A 24,451-nucleotide genomic window follows, 5' to 3' on the forward strand; every position below is an offset into this window, starting at 1 on the left:
CTCTGCCTCCATCTCTGGTGTCGCTGCTTCTCTGGATAGGGTCCCATGTTCTGCTGTGCTCTTCTCCCTTGATGGTCTCAGGGTCCTCTGTACCTGGATGGGCGGGCTCATTTTAAGTCTTGCTGTTGTTACTAAGTGCTGTTGAGTCGGTTCAGACTTAACAGTAACCAGGTATAGCGTTTTCAAGGAGCTGTTAATGAGCTTGAACTGCTGACCTTGTGGTTAGCAGTCCAGTGCTTATCCTACACACCATACCAGGACCTATTTTAAGCCTATCAGATGGATGATGAAACTGACCGATCTTTTTGTTAGGGTTCCATTTACCTTATTTCCATGGTCCCACCCCCACAAAGGTTTTATACACCTTATTTGCATTAGAAGTAAATGGTTCTTCTTACAAAAGGATTGTAAATCCTACTTGGTGGGCCACAAGCACCTGATTTGTATAGTCCCACCCAGTTTTTGTATAAAAGTCGCAAAGTCTGTGGCTAGAAGGTCTTTGTGAAGTCATTCACTGTACTGCACAATGACTGTCCACGTTCACACGGGGTAAATACATTTTAAGTTAAATCTGAAGATGTTAAGGTCTCCATGTAGAAGATATACAACTGTAAAATCGGGAACAAGACTCTGCTTTTTGTTTTGGAGTAGAAGAGTTTTAGTGGAAGAAAGGCCTTGAATCACTTGAGTTTATTGTTTTCAGTTTTGAGCAGAATGCTAATGGGGTGAAATGACCAACTGTGAAAAGATTTTTGTAATAATTATTTGAAGGACTGGAATAAATGAGATGAGTTTGATATAACAAGTAGTAAACTGTGTGTGAAGTCATATAAAATTGTAACTCTGCATACTAAGACACAAAGCAAATGTTGATATAAATGCAATGGCACTAAAATCTAAAGCTAAAATATAAACTGTGTTGCAATAGTGTGTATATTTTAATGTGGTATCTGTTCTTTAAGGGAGGGCCTCTGACAGGATTTTTCTAAAGTAAGCTCTTGAATCTTTCTGTAGTCTGATCCTCCCATTTTCCCCTTTAGAACTGCTCTTATGCTAGGCTGCGAGTATGGTTGCAAAGATGCCGTAGAAGTCTTAATTAAAAATGGTGCCGACGTGAGCTTGCTGGATGCCCTGGGCCATGATAGTCCTTATTATGCAAGAATTGGTGACAATCTGGACATTCTAACCTTACTGAAGACTGCATCAGAAAATACCAACAAAGGTACTAGCTGCTTTCTTTAATTAGAGAAGTCCAGGTTAATAAAAGGCAACTTTCAGATAAAGAGAACTTCAGTAATAAACAAAACATTGTTAGTGATTGAATGGTGCTTCATCTCCTCCCACGAATTTGCTTATTTACACTGTAGTCATGTTTTGAGGCAAGGTAAGTGGCATCTATATAACCTTATGTATGGAGCAAGCCCTGATACACCATAAAGTCATTTAAGAATTGAAGGAAAGTTTAATCAAGGGTTACGCGCACACACACAGGCACACACACACATATAGACAAATGTCGTTGTTGTTAAGTGCCATTGAGTTGGTTCTGACTCAGCGATTCTGTGAAGGGTTTCCGAGGTGTATTTGAACCACCAACCTTGTGGGTTAGCAGTCCTGCACTTATCCTGCCCCCACCCCCGTATATCTCTATCTCTATCTCTGTATAATATTACATTATATATATACATGTCCTGATGTGGCGCTGCAAGATAGTGCACTGGACCACAAGGTTGGTTTCAACTCATAGCCACACTTTGTAGGATTTCCAAGGAGCAGCTAGTAGGTTTGAACTGCTGAACTTGTGATTAGCAGTCTAGTGGTTATCCTACAACGTCACACTGGGACTCTCCTTAAACACACACACATACATATGCATACATACATATACACACACATATATGTTGTTGTTTGTCGTTTAGTCAGTTCCAACTCTTAATAGTTCTATATAGGGTTTCTGAGGCTGTAAATCTTTATGGGAGCAGGAAGTGTCATCTTTCTCTCATGGAGTGGCTAGTGTGTTTGAACTGTCAATCTTGTGGTAAGCAGCCCATTACTTATCCAAGAGTGCCATCACTGCTCCATTTATCCATCCATCTGTTTGTCTGTCTGTCTGTCTGTCTATCTAATCTAGCTGTGTGTCTGAGAGTTTTGGTGTAGCTCTGTAAGATAAGTACTGAACTGCTAACCTCAAGGTCAGCAGTTCAAACACACCAGTTGTTCCTTAGAAAACCTATACAGGGTCCACTCTGAGCTAGAACCTACTCAACAACACTTATCAACAACAGCATCTATATAGATTTTGATAAGCACTGGCCTGCTAACCCTACTAACTATCTAGACTTCTTGTTGTTTAGTGCTGTTGAGTCCGTTCTAACTCACAGTGGCCCTGTATAGGGTTTTCGAGGATTGGCTGGTGGGTTTGAGCTGCTGATCTTGTGGTTAGAAGTCCAGTGCTTATCCTACAGCACCGCACAAGGGCTAGCAGCAAATGTGTGTGTGTGCGTACGTGTGTGGTGGGGGAGGAATGAAGGTGTTAACTCTTACACTGACGAAGGTTTAAAGGATGAATCATTGTTTAAACATGGATATAAAATATTCAACAGTAAATGTTTGTTGCCTGCCTGTGCATTAAAGAGAAAGCGGAAAATTCAGAAAATCACAAAAATATCACCCATCCTTCTACTGAGGAATGTTTTGAGGAGTATCCTCCTAGTGTTTTCTGTATGCGTAAACCTGGCATACTGTTTTGTAGCTTACTTTTTCCATATGTTGTTGTTAAATGCCATCAAGTCGAGTTCCGATTCATAGTGACCCTGTATAGGGTTTCCAAGGAGCAGCCGGTGAGCTTGAACCACTGACCTTGCAGTTCAAATGACTTTGCAGTCTGGTGCATTAACCCACAGCACCACACCAGGACTCCATATAGTATATCTTAAAGGGTTTTCCTTCAGAAATAAATGTTTTCTCTATTTTATGATTTTTGTATGATGTGTAAAATTTTATTGATTTGAAACTTAATAAGGATATTCACGAGTCCTGGTGTGGTGCTGTGGGTTAATGCGCTGAACCAGAAGGTTGGTGGTTCAAGCTCATCAGTGCTTCTTGGAAACCTTATACAGGGTCACTCTGAGTCAGAAGAGACCCGACGGCATTTAACAGCAACAACAACAAGAAGGACATTGACTGCATTATTAAGGCACTGGTGGTTAGTGGTTGAGCAGGAAAGTCCTGAAGCTCTGCTCCTGTAGGGCCTTCAGCCTTGGTAGACCTGCCGGGCAGCCCCACTCTCTCCTCTAAGGCTGGATGAGTCGGAATCAACTTGAGAGCACATAACAACAGTTACGTTGTTATTTTTTATAGTGAAAATAATTTTCTATAGGTTTTAGTTAGCATTCATATTGTTTATAGCTTTTCACTGTTATAAATATTTAACAACTTTTTATTATGCCCTCCAGATCAGTTTCTAGCAATTACATCATTGAGTTACAGCTTACATACACATTTTTAAAGTCTTTTGGTAATAGTGCCAATTACCTTGCAATTTGTTGCTGTTAAGTGCTGTGCAGTTGGTTCTGACCTTCCAATTTAGGAGTGTTGTAAACGTCTCATTTTTGATATGGCTCCCCTCCTTAGTATTCTTTCGGATCTGTCTGCATATCGTTAGATCACAATGACTTTGCCAATGCCATTTCACTGTTGTTTGAAGTGTAATTTTTGGAGTTCAGACTGTAACGTAGTAAGCAGTAGGGGAAACTTTAAATGTTATTTCTTTTAATATTGACTCTAACTTGTACAGTGAGGAGTAACATAGCTACCCAAGTTAGGTTACTATTTCACTGTTCCTCTTTATCTCTACCTCTTTAGGGAGAGAGCTTTGGAAGAAAGCACCATCTTTCCAACAGGTACTCTTAATATTAATTTTTAAAAGTTTTTTGTATTATACAATTTCAGTAAAGTGCTTACTTAGTACAACTGACAAATGGTTATACAGAATGGTTTTGCGTTTGAATGCTCTTCTCTCCCTTCAGCTAGCCATGTTCATACTGTAACTAGCAGTTAAGGTCTAGAGACCTCAGGCAGATACTCCCACTCCGCTTTGAGACATGGATCTCAATGATAATGTCTGTCCTGTGAGAAATACGAGGCCTTGAGCATCCAGTCCTTGCAAGTGTGAGATGCTGCACCTCATTGAGATCCTTAAATGATGGATCACATGTTGGATCATCAACAGTTTCCCCCTATTGTATACTGGTGTGGTTAAGTACCATTGAGTCAGTTCTGACTCATAGTGACTGACCTTGTGCAGGGTTTCTGAGGAGCAGCTGGTCGGTTTGAACTGCTGACCTGGTGCTTAACAGTTTGGTGCTCATCCTGAAGCAGCTAAATACTTGCCACTATTGGAAAATTCTTCCAGTTCAGTGTCAAATGAAGGAAACATTTCATGATTACAGTACGATTTCAATACCACTTAATATTTTATTTCTTTTCAGTCTTTCGTGTGTATATGTATAGACACAGTTCTTGGGTTATGAAATATAACCACTCATAGATACAAACCAGCCCCATAAAATCTATTAAAAACTTGAGGTACATACAGTGGTTTGTAATAACAAACAGGTGCTCCTTTGTGATTTGCATGTAACTATTATTATGGCTGTATTGTTATGCCAAAGATGTTTTGTGTGTATAGAGTATTTAATGTTTTTTGTACATAGAAAGATACACTATATATGAAGAAAAACATGACTAGCTGATGTTAGATACAAACCATACTTAACAGATCTGACTTATGTACAAATTCTGCTTAAACCATTCTTAGGAAGGGAACTCCTTTGTAATCTGGGGACTGCTTTATTTAATTGAGGACTTGACTTGAAAGTAATACACAATTAATGAAATAATCCTTGCTATAGGGTACTGATGTTTATCAGATCGTTGTTTAACCCTGGTTTTTTTGTCCCAGTTGAATAGATGTTTCATGCTTTTCCCCTACTATCTTCGAATTACTGTAAGTGGGGTTGCAGCATTCTTACCATCTTGCTGAAAGCTAGTGTAGGCAGCTCTTCTCTTCTGCCGACTGTTCCCTTCCAGGCTCTCAGCTTTTCTCTAGTGAGAGAAACCCAAGCACTTCCAAACCCAGGAGAGAAAGTAAACAGGTACCTTGTGAGCACTCTGGTCATCGTTATGTGTCGTTTCCCTATTTCACTTGCACCTGAGAGCTATAGCAAAGCATGCTTTCTGTTTGAATGCGTCCGAGTTAAGTAATACATTCATGCATGCATTATGCTTGCTGACACTTTTCCATCTGGAGCAGCTGTTCCTACATTTTCACCCATTCCTCAGATAGCCTTGGTGGGGGCAGAGTGAAATTAAACTTACACCTTGTGACATCTCTTAGAATCATAGAGAAATGTTTCTGAAACTACACAGATCATTGTAATGATTATTAATATTGATAAAGAGAAGCACTGTGCTCTGCTCAGTGCTCTAGGAATTACCTAAACAAACAAGGAGTTAATATTCTACTCGGAACAGCAAGACTCGTGTCTTCCAAGTACTTTGTGTCCATTGCACAGTGAATATATTGAGAATCTGCTTAGGAGTTGTTCTTATGCTAAGGGACATAGAATCCCTGTTACCTAGAAACCTAGTGCTGCCATGAAAATAAGACTTACCCAGCTGTGTGTGTGAATCCATTGAGTCCCTTCTGCTCTGAGTACTAGGGATGCTGTAGTGTACAGGACGGAATCCCTGCCCTCATGAAGCTCCCAGCCTAGTGACAGACATGACCGTAAGCAAAGGAATATTTATATCATAGCAGATGCTGTGAAGAAAGGCAAAACACGAGTAAATGGTGAAGAATGGGCTGAGTGGGGGACAATCGACAAAGTTTCTCTAAAGAAGTGACCTTCGAGTAGAGGTCTGAGGGAGTGAGGGAGGGAGCTATGGGGGTGTGTGAAAGAAGCCTCAAGATGGAGGGAAGAACAAGTGCCAAGCCCCCGTGGTGGGAATATGTGTAGCGTGTCTGCGGGGCAGTGGAAGGCCGAGAGACAGGGATGCATGTGCCCGACAGACGGTGGCAGAAGAGACTGCCGAGGTAAACGGCACCGGATTGTCTAGGGCATTGTATGGGAAGGCGTCTGAGTACATATCCACCAGAACGAGTTGTGTAGGCAGGGATGAATTCCAAGCCAGGGGCACAGATCAGCACCTCTGCGTGCTTCCAGAGGGACTGAGAGATTGTGTTAGTGTGGTGAGGCTTCTTCCAGATTTCAGAAGTCTGAGTTAGGCGAGTGGAGGCTGGGGATTCTGAAGAGAAGACTTGGAATGGAAGTAGTGAGCAATTGGAAGACTGGTCAGATTCCACTTCATGAACATCTTCAAGTAGAAGTGATACAGCTAGAAATATGACAGGGCTTCAAAAAGCTTGTGGGGAAGTGACTTAAAAGATAAGCCCCCTTGTATAAAAAACCAAAAACCAGACTCACTGCTGTTCAGCCCGTTCCTGACATGTAGCTGTGCTGGAGGACAGAGCGGCACTGCTTTTTAGGGTTTCCAAGTCTGTAAATCGGTACGAGAGCAGGCAGGCTCATTGTTCTTCCATGGAACGGCTGGTGGATTTGAACTGCCAACTTGGTAATTAGCATCCCAATGCTTAATCCACTATACCAGGGACCACTTGTATAGTTTGAGCCAAACTGTAGATACAGAATATCTTTTAGTGGGACCATGTCCCTCAAATTTCAAATTCAGGCAAATCAGAATGATATTTAAAAAAATTCGTTTAAACAGAACTCAACGAGATTTATAGAGAATTAAAAAAAAAATCCCACATACATCTGGGAATATCAAACATGGACAAAACTACTTGGTCAATTACGTTACTGTTAAGTGCCATCAAGTCAGTTCTGACTCATATTGACCCTGTATGGGTTTCTGAGGAGCAGCTGGTGAGTTTGAACTGCTGACCTGAGGTTCAGACCGACGTTATTGTCGAGTGCTTATCCTACAGCGCTACACCAGGACTCCTTTACAAAATTAGGAGTTTTGTTTTGCTTTTTAACTCTCAAAAAGGAAGATAGAAAAAGCTTTCTAAAGTAGTTATAGTACATAGCTTATTAGAATAATGCCAATTATGGTTAAAATGAAAGAGAGGAGGTTATTTACTCTCTTGTTTAATAATTGTGTTATGTTTTTATTAAAAACAAACCTCTAAGCTAGATAAAATTTCAAAGCAATAAGTCTAATAAATACAGAGCCAACTTATAGAGACCTTTGGGTTCACCGAGGTCAGAGGATTATGTCTGCTTCTTCCTTACAACATCCCTTGGTATTTTATTTCAGCGACGCTCAGAGAAGTCAGTAATTTTTTGTATGTCTTTCAGCATTAATGTCATTCTCCACCACCTTTTTTTTCCTTTGGGAATGGTTGAGATACCTTTATAGTGCACTTTGTATCTAGTACAAATTATCCTTTTGAAAATGTAGTGACATTAGTTATAAAACAATTTTCAATTTTGTTATTTTGTATTTAAACATAAATTATACTTGATTTACATGAATGCCAGCCACATGCTTAAAGATGGTTTCCATTTTGGGATTTTAAATGGAAATACTGCCACCTTGTGTTATGTATAGCCACATTGAATGATGGAAAAACGGAAAACCAGCGCTTCTTGTTGCTAACCTATATTTTCTTGTGTTTTACCAAGCGGCATTTGACACATATGCAAGAAGTAAATACAAAGTCAAGTCAGAGGGAGCATCAAAATTTTCAGGTACAAAATAAAAAAAAGTGGTATTTCCTTTACCGAGAATTCCAGTGGTTGTTGGGTAGATGGGAAGAGCCGGTGGAAGCAAAACAGTGGGGAAGATGAATTAGGATAGGCAGCCTGGTTGCTCTGGTTTGTGATTGTTTTTATGACCAATCCCGTCTCTAAGAATTGACTTTTGATCTAAATGTTTGAGTCAGTATTATATACTAGTATACAACATTAGAAAGGTAGTATAGAAAGTACTGCTTGAATATATATTGGAAGCAAATACAAGCCTTTGTTAATTTCAAGAACCTCTTTTATGATGGAAATCATAGAGTTTTATTCATTTGGGGAAATTATGAATTATGGAAGTAAAGGTCATGGTTTATTGCTGCTCTGTGCTGTGTCCAGCCAATTCCCGTTCATAGCGACCTGACAGAATGGAGTAAAACTAGTGCTTCATAGGATTACCTAGGCTGTGATCTTCATGGGAAGAGCCTGTGGGTGAGACTGCTTACCTGAAGGCTGCCCATCAATTCCACCAGCCTCTCCATGGGAGAAAGATGAGGTCGCCTGTGCTCATAAAGAGTGACAGTCTTGAAAGGCCTATCTAGGATTGCTATGAGTTGGAAGCAACCCAGTGGTCATGGGTTTGGTTGTTTTGTGTCTTTAAATCTTTAAGGAGCCAGTCTCCAGGTTTTTTCTTCCTAGGAGTATCTGGTGATTTTGAACCACTGACCTGACCTTTCAGTTAGCAGCTGAACCCTTAGTCATTGTGTTGGTCAAAGTATTTGAAAATTAATTATTAGATGGATTATATTGAAGCAAGCCTGCAAAATTAAATCGTTTCTTTTATGACGGCAGCACCATTAACTGTAAATTGAAGGGCTGCTTTCCATATGATAAAACAAAAGTGTTTTGTTTGGCTTTTCATAATTTCATCCTTGTTTACTATGTAGTGTTAGGAAACTGCATTCCAGTCCCTGCTGAGGTGCAGTACTCTGTCCAGTTGTTTCAGTATGAATCAGAATCAACTCTGCGGCACACAAAACCAAAAACAACAGAGGGCAAGAATTTCCCCTAGTATTTCTGATGTTAGATTTTAGGTCATGTGAATGTCATTGATATTATTGACCCTTTTTTACTTGAAACTATTTTATGTATGTTTATATTGACATGTGATAGAGAACTACCTTTTAAATGTTCTCCTGTAAGAATTGCTCTTTAAAGGATGGACTTGGACATGGTGTCTTTATTTTTTAAGGATCTGGAAATTGAAAATGAAGATTTGAAAGAGAGGTTGAGAAAAATTCAGCAAGAGCAGAGAATATTGGTGGATAAAGTCAATGGTTTACAACTACAGCTGAATGAGGTAAATAATCTGCATAGTACAGGAAACTCCTAGAAAGCATTTCATTCCTCGTAGCCATCCACAATCATGGTGATTCCATGTGTCGGCTTCATCTCAACAGTAATGGCAACTGACAAACCATTCGCAAAATTAGTAGGAGATTGTTCATGGTCGCTTATCACATCCTGCGGTGGTCCTATGGTATAAGCATTTGACTACAAAGTTGGTTTGCACCATAAGGCTGGTGATTCAAACCCACCATTAGCTCCTTGGAAATCCTATACAGCATGTCTGTGAGTCAGAACCGAATCAAAGGAACTTAAGAACAACAGCTTCACATCCAAATCATAGAACTACCGGGTGCAAAAGTGGGTAAACTAGATAAGACAGGGCATTGTCCTCGAGGAGTTCGGGCTTACCTTTACATCAAGGCTTCTCCATAGGACAGCTCATGACGCAGCAGCTGTGAACAACAAATGAGCAAATGTCATCTAATTTATGTATGTATTTAGCACTGGACATAGAAAAAATAGCGACTATGGATTCCTTTCAAGTATATAAGGATAGTGATACTGATGTTCATTTTATTCTTTATTAAATAGTACTTAAAGCGTTGAAATGGTGGATTCTGCAAGGCAGGGGTTTCAAAAAAGTTAGTGGTTATCTTTTAATTTCATTTTTCCATGAACTTTTGAAACTTCCTCTTAATGTACTCATGTACGTATGGTATCTTTCATAATAAAAAAGTTAATAACACCAAAGAAGTTGATTATCAACAATTTAGGTGTGTGGTGATAGCAAAGAACTGAGCTCTATTTGAGGCCATGGGATTGGAGAAGAGAAAGGAGATGGTAGATGTGAAGACGAGTGAGGACGACTTGGTGGCTGATGGGTTCTCAGAAGAATCAAAAGTCGTTCTGAGTCTGGCTGGCAAGAAGAGTGAATGGCACAAACTCAGCAGCAGACCTGTTAGTACATAGATGTTGTCTCCTCACAGCCTGGCTCCCAGCCTTAAAGATGTGTGCCTTTTAAAATATACTTTGAAGAATTCAAATACATTTCTTCTTTTTTTCAATTTAGGAAGTGATGGTTGCTGATGATCTGGAAAGTGAGGTAGGATAACCGTTTTTTTTTGTAAATCTGTAATTATGTTCTGTATATTGGAGACTGGGAGAAAGATGAGACTTTCTGCTCCCGTACAGATTTACAGTCTTGAAAACCCTATATAGGGTCGCTGTGAGTTGGAACCAACTTGATGGCACACACAAGCATATTGGAGACGGCCTTGTAGTAAAGGCTTTAAGTTCTGAACTGAGATGGAGAACAGTAGTTTGGTTTTGGCTATTACTTAATGGAAAATGGCTCATATTTTTAAATGAATCTTTTCATGAAAAAATATAACATGTGAAACATTTTCTATTAATACATGTTATAATTATAAACTTGTTATATAAAGAAAATGTCTTAAAATACTATGACTTAACACAATAGAAATTTGAATTTTTCATAGTAGTGTTTGTATGTATTGTATGTTTAGTTAATGTATTTGTGAATATTATTAAACTCACTAATAATGAAAACCAATCATGTTGGAGAATCCATTGTTAACTCCAACCCATAAAGGAATTCTAATTCACATTGTTTAAAACAAAGTTGAACTCAGTTTTAAATGCAGGGTGATTTTGCTCTGTTTTTATGTCTTCCCATTTCAGAAAGAAAAGCTGAAATCACTTTTGGCAGCTAAAGAAAAGCAGCATGAAGAGAGCCTGAGAACTATTGAGGCTCTGAAGACTAGATTTCAGTATTTTGAGGTATAGAAAATGTAATTACATTGTTTCTTATAACTGATAGTGGATAGTGGAAGTTGACCTGCAGTCAAACTTGAATTCGAATGTTAATTCTGTTCTTTATGTTGTGATCTCTGATCGTTTCTTGAAAGTCTCTGAACTTGCTGAGTTGTTGTAAAGGTTGAATGAAGTCATTGAAGTTTATTAGCATGTAACTGAAATTTAGTTTGATTCTCGTTTCTCTTCCCCAACTTTCTTCCTTGTCCATCTTTTACTTTTCATAACTTTATACCTGTAAATTTCCGTTGTTGTTAATGATAATGATGATGACACTAAAGCATCTTAACAATGAGTTGTGCTTTTTCAGGGTTATTTCAGAAGGGATTTTGTGGGTATGACTCATTTAGAACATTTTGCTCAGAGTGATGTGTATCAGTAAAACTCAGATGATATATTTGTCTCTGGCTAGATCAGTTAGTTTTCCTGGATTTTAACAGTAAAACTGTACACATATAAGTATATAAGTCAAAGAATTTTCACAAATCAAATCCACTAAGAAACGGAACCTCACCATTGCTCGGAAGACCTCCTGCTGGCTTTCTGTCCAAGTCAAAACTAACTACTCTCATGACTTTTTAACATAGGTTCATTTTGCAAGGTATATATATTTTATAAATGCCAACACTGCAAGATGCCCTGCTGGGTTAAGTGTTGGATACTAACCACAAGGTTGGTGATTTAAGCCCACCAGCTGCTCCATGGGAGACAGATGAGGCGGTCTGCTCCTGTAAAGATTTGCAGTCTCAGGAACCCAGTGGAGCAGTGCTTCTCTGTCCCACAGAGTGACTGTGAGAAGGAACCGATGTGACCGCAGTGGGTGTTGGCAGTGGTGGGCCATCACTCTTTCTTAGAAGGATGGCTGAGTCAGCATGCATATTTTTTCTCTGTTGGGAAGTAATTTTCCAAAGTACACAACAAAAGTAATTTTTTGTCCTCTGTAAACAAAAATATGTGTGCAACTGTGAAAAGGAATATAAGGTCATGAATGAATCTCAGAGACATAATGTTGCCTTGAACAATCAGGCACACAGAGTATGGGCTTAGGATTCCATTGTTCTGTAGTTCTCAAGCAGGCAAAGTAAATCAGTGGTGACAGGAAGGGAGAGAGACCCCCCTTTGATGAGGGGTAACTGACTAGGAGGGGCATGGAGAAGCTTTTGTGGGTGCTTGATATGTTCTGTATCTGGACCTGCATAATGTTTCTGGACTGCATAGATGAAGTTATCCCTTGACCCACTCCCAGTTGTATGTATATGTCTGTACTGGACACATGTTAGGTCAAGATTATTGACAATTACAGCCTTGTACACTAAAGAGTGACCTGGTGTAGTAGTTTCTTTTTAGGTAAATATCGAAGCTAATAGTAACTAACCTACCAGCGATGGCCAAGTGCCAGGTACTGCTCTGTGCATGTCACATGCGTTTAATAAACACACGAACCCCATGTGGTACGTACTATTATTGTCTCCACTTCACACATCAGTCATATGAAGCTCAGAGAGGTGTTCCAAAAAACTTAACCTAGAGGGTTTTACAAATAGTAAGTGCAGAGGTAGGATTTGAAACCAGGCAATCTTACTCCTTTGTCCTCTTTGTCAGCTACTAGTTCTTCCCTTAGAACAGGTTGCATGAGAAAATACAGATGTGTGCACAGGCCCTCGAAATATTCATCAAGGTCTGACACCTATTTTTGATAAACTCTCCATCATGTCTTAAAGAACCAAATGTCTTTCTGTAACTTCTGTAAACAGAGTCAAGTCTTTAACTTATAATAAGGTCCAGTCAATGTAGAAAAATAACTGACATTTCTTAGCACAGAGCAGTACCTATTAGAAAGCTTAGAATGTATAGTTCAGCTATAGTTCAGAAAATGTAACACCAAGACTTAGTGATAATGACTGCTAGTATTTGGCTGTCTTTTGAGTCTTGACTTTGTATGAAATTGGAGCATTACATACACATCTAACAAGTGGGCTCACACCATGCCTCATACAAGTGGTATCATATTGTACATCGTGTTTTGTAAATTTTTGACTCAATATTTTGAGGACATTTTCCCCAGCCACTACATTATGACAAATTTTTATACTAGAAATGATTTTCAGATTTTCTAGAGCCATGGAAGGTGCATGAACCCCTCAAACTATTGCCCTGAGATAATCTTTAAACCAGAAAACAACCCCTCAAGTCATTTGAAAACCAAACAGTCATTTAGCTTAACTAGTAAAGAATGTCTGCCTTGAGCATTGTGCTCTTTTGAAAGCTGTTTGTATGAGATCAAGACAACAGCAACTCAGGATTGGATAGGAGTCTAAGGGTTTATAGTCATGGGGAAGAAACATCTCAGGTAAGAAGGGTGAGAGTGGCTGGCTGCACAACTCAAAGAATGTCTTCGATGTTACTGAATTACACATGTAGAAACTGGGGAATTGGTGTATGTTTACTGTATACATTCTCAACAGCAAAATAAAATTTAGAGGAGAAAAATTAGAGCCCACTTTCCATGTAACCGCCCAGTAATTATGAAAGTAACCTTTATCAACTAAGAATTATTTACAAAAATTGAATATCCAATTACTATTTCATTTGTTCCAAAAATTTTACATACTGCCAGTAGGATGACTATATTCTTTGTAAAACATCATATGTAGTTATTTCCTTTATGTTTATAGAAATAATATGGGGAAAGGCAGGCATTTTAGAACAAGGTTAATTTCATAATACATTTCTGTGTGGATAGTAAAGGGAAGATAATGAACCCCAACCAAATTTTAAAGATCATCTGTGCTTAAGACCCTACTCCTACATACACACGTGTGAGCCCATTTAGATACTGCAATGAGCAAGAAATTAACAAAGTTTACAGGTATGTTTTCATACCCTTAAGGCAAAGAATCAGTGGAAGTGACAGTTTATACATCAAAGTTTTTTACATAGCTTGTTAGTACTGATATCCACAAATACCCAAACAAATATAAAATGTATATCCTTATTCTAAAGTATAATATTTGAATTTATGTATTAGATACTTTGTATTTGAGTTACTTGGGGAAATGAGCAGTTCAAAATATATTGTGATTCAGAGACCTGACGTTTTCCTATTGTTTATCCTTTTCTAACTGATACATTGATGAATTTATTACTAAGTGTGGATAGCGCCTGGCCTCAATTTTATGTCCTGCTCTTTGTCTCCTTTTAATTGTAAATGTAATTGATATATCAGAAATTGAAAAAGAAGGCAGTTTACACTAATATTTCATATCATTGAGAGAGGAGGGTGGATGTGGCATTTCCTTCGTAGAGGTAAACAAACAGCAAACACTGTGCGTTGAAAATTGTTTCAGTCCATTTGGAGCTCCTTTTCTTTTTTTTCTTTTGAGCAGTAAAGTGTTTTCCTTGAAACTCTTGGCTGCTTTTATTAAACTACTTAGTGAAGTAGTTTATTCCCAACTGATCTCACTAAGAGTCTCTAGTGTGATGTCTTTCTGTGGGCTCAAGTAGGATAATCCTTGGGAAAAGCAAGATATGTCAAATTGTGCTTATAATGATTGGCTCATCATGAGCTAAAGTAGACACAGAATTTTAAAACGAAGCACCATTCACCTAAAATGTTTTAATGCATGCTTCTGATTTCAGAGTGATCATTTAGCATCAGGAAGCCATTTCAGCAACCGTAAGTATAGAAGCATAGCTCATTGCAGTTCCCCCAGTGCAAGAATGTTGACTGGCTTTTTGTCTTGTCTAACTGTTTATGACACTTCTGCTACAAACCTTCTTCCAACTCCTTGTGTGCTGGGCCTGAGTACTGAGTAGATGGACTTAGGTGTCTTTTAAGATGAGTACGGTATTCTTGGACATAAAATCTGGTCATCACAGGCTTTCTTTTCACTCAGCCACCTATATTTTACAATTGCTTATTGTGTGAATTACTAAGATTAGTTACTTTGTGTATTTGTAGACATTTATGCTGTTATATGGAGTCCTGGCTCCTGGTGCAGCACTGTGGGCTAATGCACTGGACTGAAAGGTCGGTTTAAACCACAAGGTTCAAGCTCACCAGCTGCTCCTTGGAAACCCTATACAGGGTCGCTATGAGCCTGAGCTGACTCCATGGTACTTAACAACAACTACAACACCGAGTCCTGGTGTGGCGCTATGGGTTAATGTGCTGGACTGCAATATCTGTTTGAACTCCAAGGTTGGCAGTTCAAACTCACCAGTTGCTACTTGGAAACCCTATACAGGATCGCTATGAGTCGGAACTGACTCGCTGGCACTTAACCACAACAACAATATTGTTATATATGGGCCTTTTTTATGCAAAGAAACATAATTTTCTAACATGGGGAGATCTTTAGATAAAGTGTCAATGGAAGTAAGTGTTCTAAATTTAAAAACGCCCAACACAGTTATTTATTCATTATTTTAAAACTACAACAAACCAATATGAAACCACTGGCACTGAGTTGGTTCTGACCCATAGTGACCCTCTTAGACAGGATAGAACTACTCCATTGGGCTTTCAAGACTGAAGTGCTATGGGAGCAGACAGCCTTGTAGTTCTCCTACGGAGCAACAGGTGGGTTTGAACCACCAGCCTTGCAGTTAGCCCAGTACTTACCCCACTGCATCATTAGGGATCCTTAGTTTAAAACTACATAAAATTAATCTAAATTTTGTTTACTGTTCCCCAATTTAAAAAATTTTATCCAGAAAATAAATAAACATATGTGGCTTTCCAATGATCATTAAATTATCCTCTAAGTGCAATAGGTAATGTTTGTCCTATAAATTGCAAAGCCTTTCCTTGTTATTATGAGGGAAGGAGAGGTATGTTTTATGATAACCATGTAGCTGATTTAGTCTAACAAGCTTTATTTCCATAACCTACTGCCCAGTAGAATACAGGTCTTCTTTTCCTTGTGTTTATAGAAATAATGAGGTGAATATGGATATTTTAGAACCCTGGTTAAATGTGGGTGTTTTGACCCCACCCAGTAGTGAGAGAAATCCCTAATGATCTGCTCCTGTAAAGACCTCCCACCCCACCCCCAAGTCAACAACAAAAAAGGTGCGGCTCTGAGGAGTCATGCGCTGTTGTGCAAGGTTGGTTTGAACTGCAAGGTCGGCGGCTCAAGCTCACCAGCCGCTCCTCAGAAACCCTATACAGGGTCGCTATGGGTTGGAACTGACTAAACGGCACTTCACAACAACAACATTGCCGTTGAGTCAATTCTGACGCATAGTGACCCTACATAGGCTTTTCCAAGACTGTAAATCATCGTTTTCACATGGAGCAACTGGTGGGTTTCAACTGCTGACTTTGCAGTTAGCAGCCCAACTCCTAACCTAAAGAGAAAGTCCTTTGATGCACCTGTGCTGTGTCACACGGGGTCACTATGAGTCAGAACAGCTGGATGACACACAGCAACAGAACAAAATAGCTTTATGTTGTAAATCATCCTTCTCTTTTATTTGATTAATAGAGGAGAGATAAGAAACCAAATTACAATGTAGCCTGCTTTGGTAGAGATATTACAATGTAGCCTGCTTTGGTAGCCATCTGTACTTAATATGTCATGTATTTGTATTTAGGAAAAGAAGATATGCTTCTTAAACAAGGTCAAATGTACATGGCAGACTCACAGGTAATATTGTTTTTTAATGAAAAAATTAAAAATATGTGTTTCTTAATATAAAGAGGAAAATGGCATATACAATCAATCAAGTGTGTATGCATTTGGCAAGGTTTTATATCAAAGAAAAATTCGTTTTGCTTGATTAAGTTTAATAAAAACAGAGATTGCTGCTTCTGGTGCCCTCTAGAGTGTTTATGATGGCAACGGCTCAGATAGGAGAATGAACTTGTCGTTTCCTTGTTTGGGACGATAGTCATTAACAGCACTCACGGAGCTCTTGGTATGTGCCCATCTAGGGGGAGACACAGGCATAAATAGTGCAAAACGAATTCTTCATGGCTTTGAAATGTACTTTTTCTTGCATTCAGATATAGTTTATTTGGGGCAGCAGTGGGCTCAGGCATAGCAATGATTGTGAGGTTGGCTCAGGACTGGGCAGTGTTTCGTTCTGTTGTGCATCGGGTCCCTGTGAGTCGGTACCAGCTCAATGGCACCTAGCAACGACAGCTCAGAAAGAGGCAGAGGATTGTCTGATTTGCTTACCTACTTATCAGGGGTTTGCCTTTACTGACCAGTGGATACATACAGGGTTTGGGTTTGTAGCCCCTCTGTGGACTAGAGAACAGATGAACATATATGCCTTTTTTACATACCCTCATCTCTAGGCAAGTTGAGTTAGCTTAGATGGATATGTAAGAACTTTTTAAGATGGAAAATTCTAAAATTAGCAATTGAGAGATCAACTGAATAATTATTTTAAATGAGTGAGTATCTGATGGTAATACAACAAGCATTGATGTTGCATGACAATGTAATAATTTGTTGGTAAATTATAGTAGTCTCAAGATAAAGCTCGTTGGTAAACTGAAAGATAATTTAGAATCCGGCTTTGAAGTAATCCCATCTGTCAGTTTTCTTCCTCTTGATCCAGTGAAAGGCAGTTCGGATTTAACTGGACAGCAGTAAGCATGCCTTTTCATTGTGCAGTGTGCTTGCAACACACGGCTTCTATCAATGAACTGAGACTTGTAAAGGAGTCCTGGTGTGGTGCTGTGGGTTAATGTGCTGGAATTCAAGGTCAGCAGTTCTAGCTCACCAGCTGCTCCTCAGAAACCCTATACAGAATCGCTATGGGTCAGAACCAACTCGTCAGCACTTCACAGCAACAACAATACTTGCAAAAAGCCTTAATTTCAGTAGGCTATATGGGAAAATAAAAATAGTTCAACTTTGGTCTTTTATGATTATATGTTCTGGTATTTGTGAACTATTGCACTGAGACATTGAGTCATACTTCTTTTTTTGTTAGAACTTAAGAGGGGAAACAAGATGTTTTTCGGATTTGCACTAAAATCATGTGCTAAATTCTAAGTCACATTCATACTTTGGAGAAAAATCTTGTTTCTTTTTTTATGAGTTGAGTACCATTCTGTCGACAAGTCTTACACAGCTGCGTTTATCTCGGTGGTGTGTTTATAATTTAACCAACATTACATTGGAGTTAACGTTGAGGGTAATCATAAACCGTGTATTTTATTAGAAATTAAAGATATATATTATTCTGTGAAATTGTGGGTTTAAAATTATTGTACTTGTTTTTATTCAGGGGTTCTGATAAAGTTGTTATTTATGTGTGGGTAGGAATTTTGAACGTTGAAAAAAGAGAAAACAGTACTCAGTGGTGGCAAATAGTTACCTTCTTTGTTCTGTCAGAAATAGACTCAAGTGAATGTTGTTGTTATGTGCTGTGGAGTCAGTTCCGACCCATAGCGACCCTGCACAGGGTTTCTGAGGCTGTAAATCTTTATGGGAACAGAACGCCTCATCTTTCTCCCGTGGAACCGCTGGTAGTTTCAAACTGCTGACCTTGCGGTTCGTAACCACTACGCTACTCAGAGCGGTAGTTACTCTAAATACCAACAGAGAGGGAAGGAGTCTTCACATCAAGTATCAATGCTATCCCCTCTGAACACAAGGTAGGGAGGGACGGGCAACTTAGACATTGGCTACCTAAAATGAGGGGGCAACAAAGGCACAAAGTGACTGGCTTACAAGGTTTCAAGAAGGAGTTTAAGAGTATGCGGGGAAAGAAAGAGTCCCCACTGAATAGACTTCATCTTGTCTAGATAAGATTCATATGATTCAATAGTGAATAATTGGTATCATGACTAATTGTGACTGTCACAATCGTGAAGGTAGAAGTTTTGTAACAAAAACAGGGGAGTGGTTAATCTTATAGTCCAGAAACAGAGGATCCTAGGACCATCAAGGGAGAAGCGCACAAGCAGAATGCGGGACTTATCCAGAGAAGCAGCAGCACCAGAAATGGAGGCAGAGATGGAGACATGGAAATGGGGAGTGGCTGAGGACTCTAGATTCATGTGAAGAGAGGGACTAAGAGCTGGTAGCCAGGAGGCAGACTTACAGAATGTGCCCTTTGGAGATGTAAATTATGATCTATGCCTGAGTGTTTTTTTTTTTTTTTTAAAAAAAGCTAAAGTGGATAGAGAGAAATACTGTTAACTGATGGTCCATGGAGGGGATTATAATCATTGTAATGAAACAACGTGTATGATTTGTTGAATGTCAAACTGATGATCTGCCCTGTAAACTTTAACTCAATCCACAATAAAAACCTTAAAAAGAAAAAAAAAAATATTGTGGCAACATCAATGTAGAATTGCCTGAGCAAACTTGAAAACTTTTTGTTGAATAAAAGTCTTCCACTGTCAAAAAAAAAAAAAATGTCTGATGAAAATCAGACCCAGAGCTCTTTTATTCTTACCTCAAATAGCAGTGCTATATTTTTATTCTTTTATTCTTACCTCAAATAGCAGTGCTATATTTTTCCGACATACCATTAAGAAACCTATAGATTACAGACAGTGTGGACACTTTATGTAAGTTTGGCAGTTAACTATATTAAGAAGTGTCTTGCTTAGGCTTTTGTGATTGATTTTTGATGGATTTTTTTTTTTTTACCTTTTCAGTGTTCTTCCCCAGGTATGCCAGCCCATATGCAAAGCAGATCTATGTTAAGACCACTGGAGCTATCTTTACCCAGTCAGGCCTCATATTCTGAAAATGAAATTTTAAAGAAAGAGTTGGAAGCAATGAGAACTTTCTGTGATTCAGCGAAACAAGACCGGTTTAGGCTGCAGAATGAGCTGGCTCACAAAGTGGCAGAATGCAAAGCTTTAGCGCTGGAATGCGAGAGAGTCAAGGAGGACTCAGATGAGCAGATCAAGCAATTAGAAGACGCCTTAAAAGATGTGCAGAAGAGGATGTATGAGTCAGAAGGCAAAGTGAAACAGATGCAGACGCATTTCCTCGCCCTGAAAGAGCACCTCACGAGTGAGGCAGCGCCTGGGAGTCACAGAGCGACAGAGGAACTGCGGGAGCAGGTGAGAGACATGAAGGCTAAATACGAAGGCGCTTCAGCTGAAGTGGGGAAACTACGAAACCACATCAAACAAACGGAGATGCTCGTAGAAGAGTTTAAGAGGGAAGAAGGCAAGCTGAAGGAGGAAAACAAGCGATTGCAGAAGGAATGTGGAGTGTGTGAGATGGAGCAAGGGAAGAAAGGGAGGGAGATCACAGAGATGGAAGGCCGGCTAAAAGAACTGGCAGCAAAGTTAGCCCTTTCTGTGCCGACAGAAAAATTTGAAAACATGAAGAGCTCACTATCAAATGAAGTGAATGAGAAGGCAAAAAAATTGATAGAGATGGAAAGACAGTATGAAAAATCTCTTAGTGAAATTAGACAGTTAAAGAGAGAACTTGAGAACTCTAAGGCCAAGCTTGCTCAGCATGTCAAACCAGAGGAACATGAGTCCCTCAAGAGCAGATTAGAGCAAAAGTCAGGAGAACTCGGGAAGAAGATCACTGAGTTAACGTTGAAAAATCAGACACTGCAAAAGGAAATCGAAAAAGTTTACCTGGACAATAAACTCCTCAACCAGCAAGTACATAACTTAACACTTGAAATGAAGAGCCATTATGTTCCCATGAAAGTAAGTGAAGAAATGAAAAAGTCACACGATGCGATTGTTGATGGTTTGAATAAAAAGCTGTTAGATGTAACACAAAAATATTCTGACAGGAAGTTGGAAATAGAGAAATTGCTGATGGAAAATGCCAGTTTAAGGAAGAACGTTAGCCGCCTGGAATCTGTGTCCATACCTCCTGAGAAACATGAAAAAGAGACAATGGCTTTGAAATCCAGTGTAGTCGAACTTAAAAGCCAGCTCTCGGAACTGAATAGAAAATGTAGTGATGACCAAGAGAAAATGCGCGCACTCCTGTCTGAAAGCGCTAGCTTGAAAAAGACCATCAGTCATCAGTATGTGCCACTTAAAACCCACGAAGAGGTAAAAACGACATTGAGCAGCACCTTAGATAAAGCAAACCAAGAATTAATCGACATGAAGAAAAAACTTGAAGATAAAAATCATGACTTCCTAAAAGCAAAACATGAGAGTGATGTATTAAAAAGGAACCTGGAAAACACTCAGACCCAAATGCGAGTCGAGTACATGAGCCTGAAGGAGCATGAGGAGAAGATGGGGACTGTGAGTGACAGCCTGAGAAAGGTGCAGGAGAACAGTGCTGAAATATCAGCAAACTACAGAAAAGGCCAAGAGGAGATTGGGAGGCTGCATGCGGAAATCGAAGCCCAGAAGAAGGAACTCGACACAATACAAGAGTGCATTAAGCTAAAATACGCGCCAATTATCAGCTTAGAAGAGTGTGAGAGAAAATTTAAAGCAGCAGAGAAAGAACTGAAAGACCAGTTATCAGAACAGACACAGCGGTATAGTGCCAGGGAAGAGGAGGCCAAGAAATACAAACAAGAGGTTGAAGAGTTAAAGAATGAGATCCTGTCCCTTCAGAAGGAGTTAAAGGAGAAGAATGTTCTCATTGAGAATTCTCATGAACTGGAAAGAGCGGTCAACAGAAAAACAGAAGACCTAGGCAAACAGTTAAAAGACTTGTCGCAGAAATACACAGAGGTAAAGAATGAGAAAGAGAAGCTAGCTGAAGAAAATGCCAAACGGACTTCTGAGATACTTGCAGTGCAAACTCGTTTGCAAACACAGTCTGTTCCACTGGAGCAGTTTGAGGCTCTGAAAAAATCTCTGAAGGGCACAATTGAGAATCTAAGGGAAGAACTGCAGGATAAACAAAGGTGTTATGAGAAAGAGCAGCAGGCAGTGACCAAATTGCAGCAAATGTTGGAGAATCAAAAGAACTCCTCTGTGCCCTTGGTGGAGCATTTGCAAACTAAGGAAGCCTTTGAGAAAGAAGTTAGAGTCATGAAAGCCAGCTTGAAAGAAAAGGAAGCCGAAAGCCAAAACAAAACCGAAGAAGTCTCCAAACTCCAGTCTGAGGTTCATAATACTAAACAAGCATTGAAGAAATTAGAGACTAGAGAGGTCGTTGATTTGTCTAAATTTAAAAGTATGAAAAGTGATTTGGAGATGCAAATTTCCAACTTGAATGAAAAATTGGCGAACCTGAATAGGAAGTATGAGGACGCATGTGAGGAGGTTTTGCATGCCAAAAAGAAGGAACTCTTTGCAAAGGATGAGAAGGAATTACTCCATTTTAGCATTGAGCAAGAAATCCAGGACCAGCGAGAGCGGTGTGATAAATCCTTGACGACAGTCACAGAGTTGCAGAGAAGGATACAAGAGTCTGCTCAACAAATTGAAGCCAAAGATAAGAAGGTAAGCACAATGTAGTCTTCTCGGCCATGGGGTAGAACACCCAAAGCAGAACGGTCAGAGTGGAAGAGCACTGGGACTGTTTACCGAGTAGTCAGGTGCCCTGGTGGGACAGTGTTTAAATGCTTGACAGCTCACTAAAAGGTCCAGCAGTTCAAAACCACCAGTCGCTCCATGGGAGGCAGATGTGGCAGTTTACTGCCGTGAAGATCAAAGCCATGGAACCCCAATGGAGCTGTTCTCTGACCTGTATGGTTACCATGAGTTGGAACTGACTCCAGGGCAGTGGGTCTCTGTTATTTTTTGCCATAGTGTCGCAGATGAGTTTAGAAAAGTATGAACAAAGTATTAATGAAGACCATTAGATGCTCCCTTTCCAGTTGACTACTGGTGTGCAGAATGATTCTGAATTTAAAAAAAGTGAAGTTAGATACACAAAAATCAGAAGTGTTTTTTGTGCATTTCCTCAGCTGGTATAGTCAGCGATTGAGGAAAGATAGGAGACACAAGATTCTTTTGCTTCATAAATGAATGGCCAAAATCCAGTGGGGTTTAGGGCATCTGAAGCATAGGAATGGAGATGAGGAAAACTGGGGGCTGCAAGAAGCCAAGGACACTGGGGAGCATCTGAAGTTGGATCTTAGCCCTCATCCATACCAGTAACTGAGCCCTTCAATTCACAGAACATTTTGTCCCTGTATCTTTTTCCAGACTGGTTCCCCACTAAGTTGAATCCTTTACATTCTCTAAGAGGCATTTTAACACTTGTCCTGCTTCCTAAAGCCTTCACCGTCTACTCTAACCTATACAGCAAAATGTGCTTTATTTTGGGCTTTGCCATCCATTTAAAACGTTTATTAGATTTTGGTGTATTTATCTTTACAACCAATTTTTTTTTTAATTGTTACATTTTTGTAAAAAACAAAAGTGTGTGTGTGTGTAATGGAGTCATGCTGTGGTGCTGTAGGATCAGCACTGGACTTGGAACAACAAGGTCAGTGGTTCAGACCCACGAATCACTCCTTGGAAACGCTATACAGGGTTGCGAAGAGTCAGAACTGACTTGAAGGCACTTAACAACAACAACACACACACATAAAATGGGAGCTCAGTGGTTCCATACGATAAGTACCTCACTGCGAGCTACAGGGTCTATGGTTCAAGCCCGGCACCCCCTCTGCAGAAGAAAAATGAAACTTTCTGCTCTTGATAAGATTTAAAGCCTTGGAAACCCTATATAGGATCACTGTGAATCGGAACCACCTCCACAGACTTAACAACATATATAACAAAACACTTGTAGAGTCAGCATTTCCACACGTGCAGTTGGGCAGCATTATTACATATATTATGTTGTGCAACTATCCCCACTGTCTCCCTGTGACTCTAGCACCAGTAAGAGGAAGTCAGCACCCAGCCAGTTTTGTTTGTTTTTCACATTCAAAAACTTGTATTGCTTTTGTTTCATTGCAATGATTACAGTCTCCTCCATGTACTACCATTTACCAGTATTTACCTAGTCCCTCTTTTCTTTTGTTTTAAGGTTTTATTGTGAATTGAGTGATAGTTTACATGGGAGGACATTGGTTTTATACTCCTTGTTTCATTGCAATGATTACAATATCCTCCATGCATCATCTTTCAACAGTATTACCTTCTATTCCCTCTGATGTTTTTTTTTTTTTTTTTTTTTGTTTTTTTTTTTTTTTTTTTTTTTTTTTGTGTTTTTTTTTTTGGGAGGCGGGAATGGACACAAAAACATTCAGGAATCATTTAAATCATTTAACCAAAGGGCACATTCTTCAAGACTGCCTCCTGGTCACCAGCACCTGGCCACCAGCACACAGCCTTTCTCTTTCCATGAGTCTAGAGTCCTCAGGTGCTCTGTCTTTCCTTGTCCTCATCTCTGTATCCATTGCTGGTGTCACTGCTTCTCTGGATAGGGTCCCACATTACACTCAAGCTCTTCTCCCTTGATGGTCCTTGGAGCCTCTGTTCCTGGAATGTAAGATTAACTACTCTTCCTTTATGTTACAAAACTTCTACTTTTACAATTGTGACAGTCGCAATTAGTCATGATGACTATTACTCTTTATTGAATCATAAGAATCTTATCTCCATCTCTTTTCAC

The 24,451-nt window shown here is 39.5% G+C and overlaps 1 protein-coding gene across 4 annotated transcripts in view; it reads left to right on the forward strand.

The window, feature by feature from the left end:
• UACA (uveal autoantigen with coiled-coil domains and ankyrin repeats) overlaps positions 1 to 24,451 on the forward strand; it is a 106,024-nt gene that overhangs the window by 72,367 nt on the left and 9,206 nt on the right. For 3 of the 4 annotated variants that reach the window (XM_006866535.1, XM_006866536.1, XM_006866537.1), the window contains 9 exons: positions 1,041 to 1,222; positions 3,865 to 3,902; positions 7,713 to 7,778; positions 9,022 to 9,129; positions 10,189 to 10,221; positions 10,821 to 10,919; positions 14,592 to 14,628; positions 16,551 to 16,603; positions 19,585 to 22,323. In XM_006866535.1, the coding sequence (XP_006866597.1) occupies positions 1,041 to 1,222; positions 3,865 to 3,902; positions 7,713 to 7,778; positions 9,022 to 9,129; positions 10,189 to 10,221; positions 10,821 to 10,919; positions 14,592 to 14,628; positions 16,551 to 16,603; positions 19,585 to 22,323 (3,355 nt within the window). The remainder of the gene's footprint in view (positions 1 to 1,040; positions 1,223 to 3,864; positions 3,903 to 7,712; positions 7,779 to 9,021; positions 9,130 to 10,188; positions 10,222 to 10,820; positions 10,920 to 14,591; positions 14,629 to 16,550; positions 16,604 to 19,584; positions 22,324 to 24,451) is intronic. The other variant, XM_006866538.1, reaches the window with a different exon arrangement.

This window comes from Chrysochloris asiatica, unplaced genomic scaffold (assembly GCF_000296735.1).
Source record: "Chrysochloris asiatica unplaced genomic scaffold, ChrAsi1.0 scaffold00092, whole genome shotgun sequence".
NCBI classification, from domain to species: Eukaryota; Metazoa; Chordata; class Mammalia; order Afrosoricida; family Chrysochloridae; genus Chrysochloris; species Chrysochloris asiatica.